We start from the raw sequence: 13,384 nt of genomic DNA on the forward strand, positions 1-13,384 counted from the left end.
GGGTGAATGGCTTACAGTTACTACAGTTGCTGATCCATGTGTTAAATTTCTTAGTTTTCAGCAAAATACTCCACCTCAGCCTAGGTCCTCCTCCACTAGTATGCACCGAGACCTGAAAGCCCTCTACCCTTCCCTCACTGCCCCAGAGTCCTTTACTTTGTGCAATACAACAAGCCCAGTTCAAGTTGTGCTTTGTGTTTCCCTCCTGTTTTTATTTCTCAGCCTCTGTCCATGAGTGAGATCACCCCAGATTCACCCTTCTCTTTCTGGCTGATCTCACATAACATGATTCCTTCAAGCTCCATCCAGGATGAGGCAAAGAAGGTGACTTCATCATTCTTGATAGCTGAGCAATACTCCATTGTGTATATAGACTACAGCTTTATTTTTTAAAAAAATTTGTTATTAATTATTTATTGTAATATTACAATTTATAGTTCCACATCACACCCACCACAAACGGTCTATAGTCCTACCCTCTCGCCCCCTAACGATAACCATCAGAGTTCTCCTAAATCTTACAATTTACTTTTTTCTATTCTGTTTGAATTTTTTCTCCCTTTGGCGAGTTTATGTAAACCAGATCTCTAGATTCCACATATGAATGAAGCCATTTGATAGTTTAGACCACAACTTTCTTAGCCCCTCATCTGTTGTTGGACACTTAGGTTATTCCAGGTTTTGGCTATTACAAATTGGGACAGCAGTACTTTAAATCATAATTACAACATGCAAAATCAAACCTACCCAGATGTAGGATGACTCAGTAGTGTGGATTTCTGTATTTGATTATTTGAGAGTTCTTCATACTGCTATTCAAAATGACTACATTGTCTACTTCCCACCAAACCAAGTATGCAGTGCTTCCTTCTGTCCACATCTTCCCCAAAGTTTGTTTCTTTTCTGTAATAGCCCCTCCTACAGGTGTGAGAATGTTGTTTGATTACAATTCACTAATAATAAGGGGTGATTAAGACCTCTTCACTTGCCTATTAATATCTTCTCTGGAGAAGTGTCTAAGTCTCCTGCTCGTTTTGATAGAATTGCCTAAGTTTAAAAAGATGCTTTGGATATTAGCCCCTTGATTGACTATGAGGTCCAATATATACTCCCATTCAGTAGGATGTCTCCTTTTGGACAGATTCTTGTACTGTACAGAATCCTTTACATTTAATGCAGTCATTTGCTCATTTTTGCTTTTGCTTCTCTGTTGGAGGCAAGTTTCCAGAGGCATTTATAAAGTTACATCATGGATTGTAGCACATATGTTTTAATAAGTATATGTCATATTATGTATTTTATAAATTGTTATATATATTACAATAAAATCATATATATGTATCCTTATAGACTCAGCTATAGAAATGGAATGGCAAAAGGCATATATGAATGAAATTGAAGGAGAGCAGAGATGATCACACTTTTCTCAGAGAAAACAGACTTAAAAGCATACAAGAGGCAGAGATGGGCTTATATGAGAAAGGGATTCATGATTGCATAGCTATAAGTACTTTCTAGTTGATCCAAAATCTATAGTATTTGCCTTGATGCATCTTCATCAAATAGTTTCAAAGTGTTAAAATTTATGTAATTGAGCAATTTAAATACTTATCCAATGAATTTTTTAAAGTTGTAATTAACAGTGGATTACAAGATTATAGGCTATAGTCCCACACACACCCACCTCCTAAATTCTGTGCCTCCACCATCCTAATGATAACCTTTAGTTCCTCAAAGTCTTTGAGACATGAACAATTAAATTTGAAAATACAACAGAAGTAGGGGCTGGGTGGTGATGCACATGGTTGAGTACACATGTTGCAGTGTGCAAGGACTCTGGTTAGAACCCCCAGTCGCCGCCTGCAGGGGGAAAGCTTTGCAAGTGGTGAAGCAATGCTGCAGGTGCATCTCTATCTCTCTCCCACTTGATCACCCCCTTCCCTGTCAATTTCTGACTGTCTCTATCCAATAAATAAACAAAGATAGAAAAAAATACAGCAGAAGTTATAAAGTAACAGTAAATTAAAGATTTTTCTATTTGTGTCAAGGGACAATAACAAAAGTCCGGAAATAATTAAAAGGCAAAATGCCTGTGACAAAATGATCATTGTTCGATAGGGCAGAGAGAAATGGAGAGAGGAATGGAAAACAGAGAAGGGGAGAGAGACAGACACCTGCAGACCTGCTTCACCACCTGTGAAAAGACTCCCCTGCAGGTGGGGAGCTGGGGGCTCGAACCGGGATCCTTATACAGTCCTTGCGTTTTGCACCACACGTTTTCATTTTTTAATCTTTTCATGAGGTTCTGTGTTCACACCTTTTTCAAAGCTTAAGCCTCAAGGTATAATCCAAATTTAAAGTAAACAACAAAATATGAGACACATAGGTAACAGATATAGGGTTATATGGAATAATAAGGTAAGAAGAAATTAGTTTCCTCTTACTGACAGAGGAGCATTTTTATGACATAATTAAATCCATAAATTAATGTTCACTAATGTTATTATTAATAAAAAAAAGTTCTAGTGAGATCTAGTAAAAACAAAATGGAGGAAAATGTATAACTTTATAATTAGGAGGAAACTAGAGAGAGAAGGAGAGACCGAGACCACAGCACTCTGCCGTCACTCGTGAAGTTTACACTGGCATGAGCCTGGGTCCTCAGGTGGTAAAGGGTGTACTTTTCTGGATGAACTACCATCCAACATTGCTTCCTCTCCTATTCTGGTAATTTTGCTCTCTCCTCATGTCCTTTTTTCTTAAGGAGGAAAAGTCAAGAGAAGTAGAGTCAACAGTTTTCTAGAAAACGTGGGAGTAAAGCTCACAGAAAAGGAGCTTGAGAAGCTAATGGAAGACCTACCATTTAGTGGTGAGTGCCGGAGTCACTTCTCAGCCTTTCAGTTGAGCTTTCTTTATGAAATTCAGGTGCTTAGTTTTTACAATGAGAATCACTGACATTAAAAGAAATTAAAGATTCTGGATTCAGGTCCATTCTGTAGTTAATAGAAAAAAGGGCTCCTGGAAATAATTGTAAGTTATCAGTATGTTTTGCTGTTGATAGCAAATAATGCTGCACAGTTACTAGGGTGTTTGTTTAGAAAATACTCAGACATGCTTATGTTCCAACATACTTGTCTTGTATGATTTTTTGTTACATTCCAATCATAACTTATTATATAGTCTAGGATAGTAACTGTGTTTTATCATTTAATGTTGGTTATTAAAGCAGAATACTGCATTCCTTAGCTTGTTTTTCTGAATGACTGATTTAATACAGATTGACAAGATTGTATGAGAAGAGAGGTACAATTCCATATAGATCCCATGACCAGAGTTCCCTATCCCATCCCCTCCATTGGTAGCGTTCCTATTCGTTATCCCTTTGAGAGCATGGACTAAAGATCTTTATGAGGTGTGGGAGGATGAAGGTCTGGCTTCTGTAAGTGCTTCTCCACTGGACATGGACAGGGGCAGGTGGGTCCATACCCCCAGCCTGTGTCTATCTTTTCCTTGTGTGGCCAGGATCTGGGGAGGGGAGGCCCAGCACTCATTGGTGAGGACCTCTGCCCAGGAGAGTCAGGTTGGCATCATGGTAGCATCTGCAACTTGGGGGCTGAAAAGCAGTAAGATAGGAAGCAGGAAAACTGTTTAATAATCAGGAACCTAAAGATAATAATAGAGCAGATGGAACTAAGGGTCTTCATATGGGAAGAACCTAGGAAGGCTATTTTGGTACATTCCTAGGGGCCCATGACTTGACACGTTTTTGTCTGAGTCTGATAGCTGACATGCAGGTTGGCTAAAGGTATTGCCTGGGAAGATGGTATTAGAGTTCAGAATAGAACTAGAAAGCCAGTTCAGGGCAGAGATAGCTCCCAAATATGGGGAAAGTATGTGAGTATTGTTAAGTGTAAACCCCATCAATCTGACCTGAGGCCCATGTGTATTCATGTTTAGCCAGGAGCCCATGTAACCTCTGCATCTCTGTCAGTCTGAGCTCACAGTGCATGGTCACAGCCAGGAACATTCTAGGCTTCTCTCATTTCAGGGTCAGTCTTCCTTGAGTGACCAGCCTCCCTTCAGAGTGTGGGGCAGTTTCTACCGTTGTTGTTCTACAGTGAGGGCACGTTCCTGTAGAGGCCCACAGGAGAGCTCATGGTACTGTCCCTGATGGAGATGACCAGTGATGGTGGACCCGGGCAGCTGTTAGAGGTCTAGGTCCATCCTGTCTCTGTGGTAATCCCTGCATTCCCTGACTAGGGCCCTGGATGAAGGGGTGACCTGGTAGTGACCTAAAGTGCCATCATTAAAGTGGGTCAGTCCCTTGCCCTTATCCAGCTTTTGTAGCCCTTAATTTATCAGACAGAGTGAGAGTGACTGAGGGAAGTGATATATGAGTACGTGAGGAGAGTATGTAGTAGGCCTAAGTAGAAAATATTTGATTAAGTTCTTCATGGTGTGTTTTTTAGGTCCTTTAACTTGCTTGCTGAAGTTACTGAGTCTAAGTCTCCTCACTGCAGGCTCCTGCACACTTTGACTCTAAGGAATATGTTTTCCCTCATTTATGGATGCGTGTGCACATGTGCCCTATCCCTTGGGCCCTGGTCTGTATCTGTGTTCTGTAGCTTTGTAAGGAGTTGAACCACCTGAAATGGAACTTAGGAGTCCTGTGAGCTAGGAACGGTCTCCCCAGAGTATGGGACCTGGATGGTGGACATTCCAGGCCTGGCATCTCTGGACACAGTCCAATGTGAAGCACGTCGAGGTGGCACTGGGTGCACTGATTTGGATCAGGTTAGCAGGTGCAGTAGCAAAGGGTATGGAGCAGGTGAAGCACGAGAGAAAACAAGCAAGGCACCAGAGGTTCTAGCACTGGGAAAATATAGATTTTTGAAAATATTTATTTATTTAATTTATTCTCTTTTGTTGCCCTTGTTGTTTTATTGTTGTAGTTATTATTGTTGTTGTTGTCATTATTGGATAGGACAGAGAGAAATGGAGAGAGGAGGGGAAGACAGATAGGAGGAGAGAAAGATAGACACCTGCAGACCTGCTTCACCGCCTGTGAAGCTACTTCCAGGTGGGGAGCCAGGGTTCGAACCAGGATCTTTATGCCGGTCCTTGTGCTTTGCGCCACCTACACTTAACCCGCTGCGCTACAGCCCGACTCCCAAAATACAGATTTTTAAGAAATGAGGAATGTTCCTTGCTGTCTTGTAGGTTAGGAATGCATTGGATAAATATTCTAATAACCAGGATACTTGGCAACTTGATTTATTTGAAATATCCCTTTTTAGGATTTCAAGTGTCATGTAATTGCTTTAAGCACTTAATGTTTCAAATGTGTAAACTCATTGAATTCCAACACTGGGGTTAATTTGTCCATGCATTTCTAATAATGATTTTTTAAGTATTAAATCACATACAATATTGAACCAGGGTACCAGAAGCAATGAGTCCTGTGAGCATCTAAGATATAGTTATTTATAAATAGCCTCAAATTTGGTAGCCTTTTGCATGTTCTTTAGAAGTAAATCTATGTATATATATACACATTTATTTATATTACAACTAGTTGTAGTCTACTTTTCTGAAGTCAAGTGAATGAATTATGATGCTTAAGTCTTTGACATCAATTCTTTGGGACAGATTTGGGGTTAACATATTTAATAACTTAGCAGGAAAAGGTTTTTAAATCACCAAATATGTGACTATGGGTTAATGCTACTTGTACACACACACACACACACACACACACACACACACACACACACACACACACACACACACTGTAGTACAGATACATAAAATTGCACAGAATAAATTTTAGAACACTCTGAATCTAACTCTTAGAATCTGCTTTATGGAAAAATTCTTTGTTTCCTTTTTAAATCCTGATATCCTTTCTCACTTTAATGTGATCACTGCTCAGACTTTGTTTTTATCATCATCATCACTGCTAGTCTTGGTGTCTGCATGACTCCAGTGCTGGAGACCAGTTCCTTTTCTTTCCTCTAGATAAAGGATGAGAGACAGAGAGCAAGAGAGGGAGAGAGAGAGAGAGACACTGCAGCACCCCTCCACCCTCATGTGAATCTTCCCCCTTCTAGATGCTCTGAAGTCATAGCCTGGGCTTGAACCTGTGCCCTTGCTCATGTGATGTGTGTGTCCAACAGAGTGAGCCACCTTCTACCTCTCTCACATTAAGAACCATTGCTCTCCCTAATATTTTTCTTTTTCTTGATTGATTTGTTGGTTGGTTTGTTCTTGCCAGCCAGGCCTTTAATGTTCTGGACTCACTGTTTTTCAAAAATAAATGTGGATGATTGTGATTTTTATTGTCTTAATGAGAGAGGAAATAAGAGGATAGAGCGAAAGCACTAGACATCACTCTGGTACATGTGCTGTCAGGGATCGAACCTAGGACCTCCTGCCTAGGAGCTCAGTGCTTTATCCATGGCGCCACCTCCCAGACCACAAATACTGAACATTTTTATGTACCTAGTGGCCCTCGACAAGTAAAAGAGTGCAGTGTAGTCTCCATAGAGGCTGCCCTCTAGGGCAGATTCTGGCTGTGCTTTTATAAAGTCAGACAATCATGTAAAGTGCAGGATTCACAACTAATATTCTGTCACTGTATTCACGTCTGGATTGTGGCACTAAGGCAGCCCTAGTCAGTGTGTACACAAATGTCCACATTGACAGAGAACTTGACATGGACCCAGAATTTGAGTTTCGTATCATTTGAATACAGTACAATGTCCTCCTTGTAGTGTTTGGATTTAAAAAAACCTAGAACTGAGTCTTAACTCACGGGCATCCATACAAAATAGGTGATGTGGTAGGTTTTATGCTTTCTGTTCTGAATCTAGGTGACTTTCTAGTTCATGTTTGTTCCTGTTGTTACAGATAAAGAGGAAGTTGATCTTGATAAGTTGATGGATGCAGTAAAAGCTGTTACAGGTGAGAAGTTAATACATGTCTACGAATATAAAGCTTAAGTAACACTCAAGTTATACTAAAGACTTTAAATTTTTTATTGTGTCATTTTAATTTTTATTTGATAAAATTTTTTTGCAATTTATTGAATTTCTTAGACTTTTGGCTCCCTACACTTTAGCAACATAATTTCAGTCTGTGTCTCTGAAGCAACTTCTTTATCGTTTAATGTTGCATTCACATTTCACTTCTACTATGTCAGTAGTGGGCAGTATTTTAGAGGTAGTTAAAACTGTGCTGACACTATAGATGACTACACACTTCCTTTGGCCAATCGTTTATTTTTAGAAAGCACGTGATTGAGGAACTGTTGTAAGGTTACTGTCACGGGCACACATCTTCTTGCTTCTCATGGGTTTGCTGGCCCAAGTTAGGTGTCAGCAGGCCTTGCCCACCATTCACTTGCCCTTTTTCCTCCTTCTCAGGAAACTGAGTTCCTACTCCCCACCAAGCTCCTTTCACCCTCCCCTTGACTTGCTGGGTCTGCCAAAATACAGATTGCTATTTTATAACTAATTTTATTATTTTTAGGGTTATGGCAGGGGCTCTGTGTAGGCGTGATTCATGTACCTCCTGTGGAATTCTTTTTTTCAGAGAGAGAGAGACAGGAATAGAGAGACACAGAGGGGAGGAGAGATACCCCAGCACTACTCCACTGTAATGTTCCCCAGGCAGGTGTCCCATGTGGTGGCCAGACGTGCAAACACAGTTAGCTCACGTGGCCCAGTGTGTGCTCTACCAGCTGAGCCATCTTCTGGCCCTGGCAGTTATTTAAAGATGCTCAGAGTCCTTATCTGGTAACAGAAATATTTGGACTAGTGTCAATAAGATCTGAATGGAGAAGAAAACGTACAACCCTCATTTTCTTTGTGTTGATAATTCACATTCTTGTAACTATTGCATTATGATGACGTGGCTATTAGAGTGACAGGGATCTCTTTACATGAGCACTACTGACTGCATATTTAGATATATCTGCATTAACTAGTGACTTGTGTTGAAAGATGGAGATTTAAACTGAGCATCTCTTTTGGAATAAAAGACTCCCATAACATCATCTTATTGAAAAGGTCCTTCGCCTCCTTTGTTAGAATTATTCCTAGGTGCTTTATGCTTTTGGATTCAGTATAAATCGGATTACTTCCTTCAGGTCCCTTTTCTCATGTGCTTTGCATAAAGAAGTGCCACAGATTTATGAGTATTGATTTGAAACCTGCTACTTAATCTATTGATGACACTCCGTAGTTTTGTCAGCATTTTTGGGTGTCCTCTACACATACCAGGATATCACCTGCAAATAATTATAATTTGAACTTCATCCTTTCCTATTTTAATTCCTTTCATATGTCTTTCTTGCTTGATTGTGATGGAGAGGACATCTAGGACAGTGTTCAATAGAAGTGGTGATTGTGGACAGCCAGTGGCATGTCCTATGGGAGAACCATAGTGGTTTTCTGTAGAGGTGGGAATCGGTATACCTCCCTTTGGTGAAGGGAGTAGAGAGGGATAAAAAGGAGTGAAAAAAGTCTATACTTTAAACCATTAACCCCTCAAAAATTTACAAAAATTATGTAGTCAAACTAGAAACTATAGGGCTTTGGCACCATCTAAGAACACTGGAGTTATTATGGTAAGCCCCTGGGAACTATTCCTCAGTTTTTAACTATGGAGACAGAGAGAATGAAAGAGAGAGAGAAAGACAGACAGAGATAGAGATAGAGAGAGAGAGAGAGGGACGGAGGGAGGGAGGGAGGGAGGAAGGGAGAGAGGGAGGGAGGGAGGGAGAGAGAGAGAGAAAGGAGAGACATCCTTGCCTAGTTCTGGTTTTTAGGGGGCAAGCTTTCAGCTTTCACCATAGAGTGTGATGTTAGCCATGCCTTTTTCATAGATAGTCTTATTTATGTTGAGAAATTTTCCTTCCACTGCTAATTTCATAGGGGCCTTTATCATAAGTGGGTGTTAGACCTTGCCAAATGCTTTTTCTGCATTTATTGATGAGACCATGTGATTTTTAACTTTCTTTCTGTTAATATGGTGGATTGAATGATTGACTTGTAGATGTTGAACTCTCCCTGTTTCCCAGGGATGAATCACACTTGGTGTTGGTGGGTTAATCTCATGATGTGTTACTGTCCATTTTGTATTGTATGGATTCAAAGAAAAACATAAATGTCACAATGAGTCTTAACTCCAGGCATTCCTACAACATGTGTGATGTGCTGGATTTGGCCAGTGGCCTGCCTGTGGTCCAGGGAATAGGGAATAGGACGCATTGAGAAAGAGAAGTCTCCCACAATAGATGGGTTTCATACTTTCTTTTCTGAGTCTAGGTTACTTTCCTGTTGTTATTTGTTCCTGTTGTTACAGGTAAAGAAGAAGTTCATCTTGATAAGTTGGTGGGTGGAGTACAAGCAGTTACAGGTGAGAAGTTAGTACAAGTCTAAGAATATAAAGTTTAAGCAGCACTTGAATTATATTTAAGGTTTTTAATTTTTTCTTATATTGTCATTTTAATTATTACTGGATGGAAAATCTATATAATTTATCAAATTCTTGTACATTTGACCACCTTCACTTTGTAACAGGATTTCAGTTCAGTTTCTTCTTAGCAGTTGGATCATATGCTGTTGTAAACATAGCAAGTTTTACATGGTAGGAACATACACTCTTTTCTGTCACAGAAGGATAAAAGTAGAAAACAGTGATAGGTGGAAAGATGACAGTTCACAAACAAGTGGAGGGTAACCAGCATAATCATGAACAACAAATGGTAAAATAGAGATCACATAAATATATCCTATTCAGCACCATGGTTATGCAAAAGACTTTCATTCCTGAGGCTCCAGGGCCCTAGGTTCAGTCCCCAGCATGTCCAGAAGCCAGAACTGTGTGTCTTATACTGGGTCTTAGAAAACAAGTTCTCTGCTTTGACTGTCAAATACAACATGATCTGTGCACTTGCCCTATGTATGGTCTTTACTAGTTGACCCATGTTTCTTACACACCAATTTAAAGTACCTTTACTCACAAACAGATGTTGCATTTTGTCATTTGCTTTTCTGCCCTTTTCATGATGACCACCACATGGGAGCATTATGGCTCTGAGAGAAGTGCTTTAGTGTCTCTCCCTTTAAAATAAATAAGTGAATGAATAACTCAATACATTTTGGTGGAGTTGGCACTCCCATGTAGTATACGAGAAATCTCAGCTACAGTACTCAGGCAAGAAAAGAAGAAAGCATGCAAGCTTTCCCAACTGGGTGTTCCACATCACTAAGAACCCCCCAAAACAAAATAACCCCACTTGTGGATGTCAGGAGAGAGCCCACTCAGTAAAGTTGACCTTAGTGTGCATCAGAGTTCCAAGGGCGGTGGTGCAGTGCTGTACTCTCACGCCAGCTCGCATCTCTGTCTCTCTCTCTCTTTATCTCTCTCTGTCTCTCTCTGAGATGATGAAAACTATTGTGCAGGGTGGTGGTGGCATCGTGGATGTGTAAGACCTTGACTCCATTCAAAAACAAACACAATGAAACAACAGCAAAAACCTACTAGAATGTCTGTCTTAAAGGACAATGGGGCTGGAGAGAGAGCTCATCTGGAAGGACATGTGTCTTGCCATGGCTGTAGTCCATGTTTGAGGTCTGGTAGACACGGGGATGCACTGGCCCTAATGCTGCAATGTCTCTCCCTCTGTCTGTCTACTATCTGAAGCAGTGATCCTAACGGTGAAGTTGTGATGTGAGAGGTCCCAGCCTTGCAAGAACAACAGCAACAACAACAACAAAAAAAAATAGAAAACAAAGCTTTTCTCTAAAGGTAGACCAGCACAACAATGGTGTGATGCAGTATTTCACTTCTAGATATATACGCACAGGAAATGAAAACAGACTCTAAAGACAAAGACCTGCTATGTTTTTGATACCACCTGATGGTATCAGCTGGTGTGGAATGGGGAAATGGTAAACTCTAAGAAAAAGGCTGAAACAGTGGCTCCCTGTTGCACTGGTGGTGTAGGAGGAGGAAAGATCTGGTCTGTGGGCACAAACTTCTGACAGTCAGAAGAGTGAGTGCTGAGGATCTAGGGAGAGTGTGGTGACAACAGTCACTCCTATGAGACCCCAGGAAATTTGCTGAGGAATCGGAAATATTCTTACTACAGGAGAGAAATGGTAACTGTGACATGACAGGGATGGTGGTGCTATGAGAAGACTCCTTTTAGCCAACTCGCAGGTTGTATGATTAAAATTATAGGCTGCTGTATGTCCAGTATGTCTTGGCATTGTTAGAATTTAGAGCCTAGTGTTTCTACTAAGCAAAATACACATGGAACACATTTCTAAAGTAAGTCAAAACTTGATAAGTTTATAATGCTCAAAACCAAGCAGTGGTTTGCAAATACACGGCACCCAGTTGATTCGTAAGAACTAGTGAAAAAACTATGTTGAAGTGGACAATCTGAAAAGAGAAAATCTCCCAAAAAGTGATCACTTTTCAAAATTTTTTTAAAATCTTTATTTGTTGTATAGGGATAGTCAGAAATTGAGGGTGAGGTGAATGATAGAGAGGCAGAGAGAGAGAGAGAGAGAGAGAGAGACCTGCAGCTGTGCTTCACCACTTGTGAATCTTTTCCCCTGCAGGTTGGTCCATGGGCTCGAACCTGGGTCCTTGAGCTTGCGCATATAACATATGTGCTCAACCAGGTGCGCCGCCACCTGGCCCCTAACTGATCATCTATTAAACAAACAAAACCTCTTCAGGGTGCCAGGGTTAGTGCAGCAGGCAGAGCACTCACATTACAGCACCTGGGGTTCAGCCCCCGGCCCCACACTCAGAGGCATCTTCAGCAGAGATGAAGCAGTGCTTCAGGGGCTCTGTCTCTCCCCCTCTCTATCTCCTCCTTCTTTCTAATTTATCTGCCTCTATAGAGATTTTAAACAATCAAACATACAGACATAGCTTTCTGGGATCAGCAATTCATCATGCAGCACTGAATCCTAGTGATCAGCTGGTAGAAAAGGAGAAAGACGAATGAAGGCAGGAAGGAAGGCAGGAAAGAAGAGAGGGAGTGAGGGAGGGAGGGAGAAGATGGGCTTGTATGATAGAACACTGAACTATATAATTGTAGAATACCACTTAATAGGTGTCAAGGTCACATAAAATTTGCAGCCAAACAATACCAAATACAGAATATGGTAAGAGCAATGGCAACTGTCATGCCCTGTGGGGTTTTAAGTGTATTGTTTGTAACAGATGGTGAGAGGATTACAACAAATAAGTTCATGAATGCATAGATAGCTTTTACTGGTTTTTGGGAAGTTACATGAGATTTGTAGTATCAAATAATAATTTCTTAATTTTTAAAAACTCTTGTGTTTTTGTCTTTTATTTTCATTAAATGGTTCTCAAAGATTTATGGTTTATTTAATAGAACAAGTTACATGTTTTCCAAGTAAATTAAGATTGAATTACAAGATTGCAGGCTATATTCCCACACCACAGCCACCTCCTAAATTAGGTGCCCCCACGCTCCCAATGATAAACACTATAGTTCTCTCATAGTCTTTGAGACTTTAACAATTAAATTAAAAAGTCCAACAGAGGCTCTCAAATACCAGCAAGATCAAAATGATTTTGAAGTTTGCCAGCTGAGGAGGACACTTACTTGTGTGATTAAACTGCTATTAGAGATCATTCTCTAGTCTGCGGCATTCCTGAATTTTAATATTTCATGTTCCCAAAGGAGAAAAGATCGATAGGCAGTCCGTACCGGATTTTGTGAGCCACATGGGTATTGCACTAACAGACAGTGAACAGCAGCAGCTGCTAAGAACACTGCCAGTTGATGGTGAGTCCTGAGGATGCCTTTGTTACTTACCTTCTGGGGTGCTCAGCTGATGGTTTGTTGGGGTGACTCTTCACTTCATGTCAGGCTGCTCCTGATTATCTTTTGAAGTTGTTCTTTCATTGTTTGGAAGTGATGTCATTTTCCTGGTCTTTCCATGAGAGGTGTCTGCCTGTACCACTTCCACCATACACCCAGGTGTTCCTCCACCATCAGGCACTGGGCCCCCAAGGCCCTCTCAACCCCACCCCACTCACCCTGATTGCACTTGGCCTTGCTGCCACAGACCAAGTCTAGTCCAAGTTTCACCCTGTGTTTTGCCTTTCCCTCCTCGTTTCTTAAGCTCCACCTGTAAGTGAAATTTTGTCTCGTGTGGATGCTTCTCCTTCTGTCTGATGTTATTAACATGGTTCCTTCAAGGACTGCTCCACCGTGGATCTCTATAGACCACAACTTCCTTAGTCATTCAGCTGCCTCTGTGTATCTGGATTGTTTCCTAGTTTAGTCTGTGGCTAATTGTGGTGTTATGAACAGAGGTGTGTG

General features: G+C 40.8%; 1 protein-coding gene across 1 annotated transcript in view; it reads left to right on the plus strand.

Moving 5' to 3' along the window:
• The window catches only part of EFCAB13 (EF-hand calcium binding domain 13), a 224,760-nt gene that overhangs the window by 132,302 nt on the left and 79,074 nt on the right, over positions 1-13,384 (plus strand). The window contains exon 44 of the mRNA XM_060202483.1: positions 2,765-2,869. Within this exon, the coding sequence (XP_060058466.1) occupies positions 2,765-2,869 (105 nt within the window). The remainder of the gene's footprint in view (positions 1-2,764; positions 2,870-13,384) is intronic.

This window comes from Erinaceus europaeus, chromosome 12 (assembly GCF_950295315.1).
Source record: "Erinaceus europaeus chromosome 12, mEriEur2.1, whole genome shotgun sequence".
Taxonomy (NCBI): domain Eukaryota; kingdom Metazoa; phylum Chordata; class Mammalia; order Eulipotyphla; family Erinaceidae; genus Erinaceus; species Erinaceus europaeus.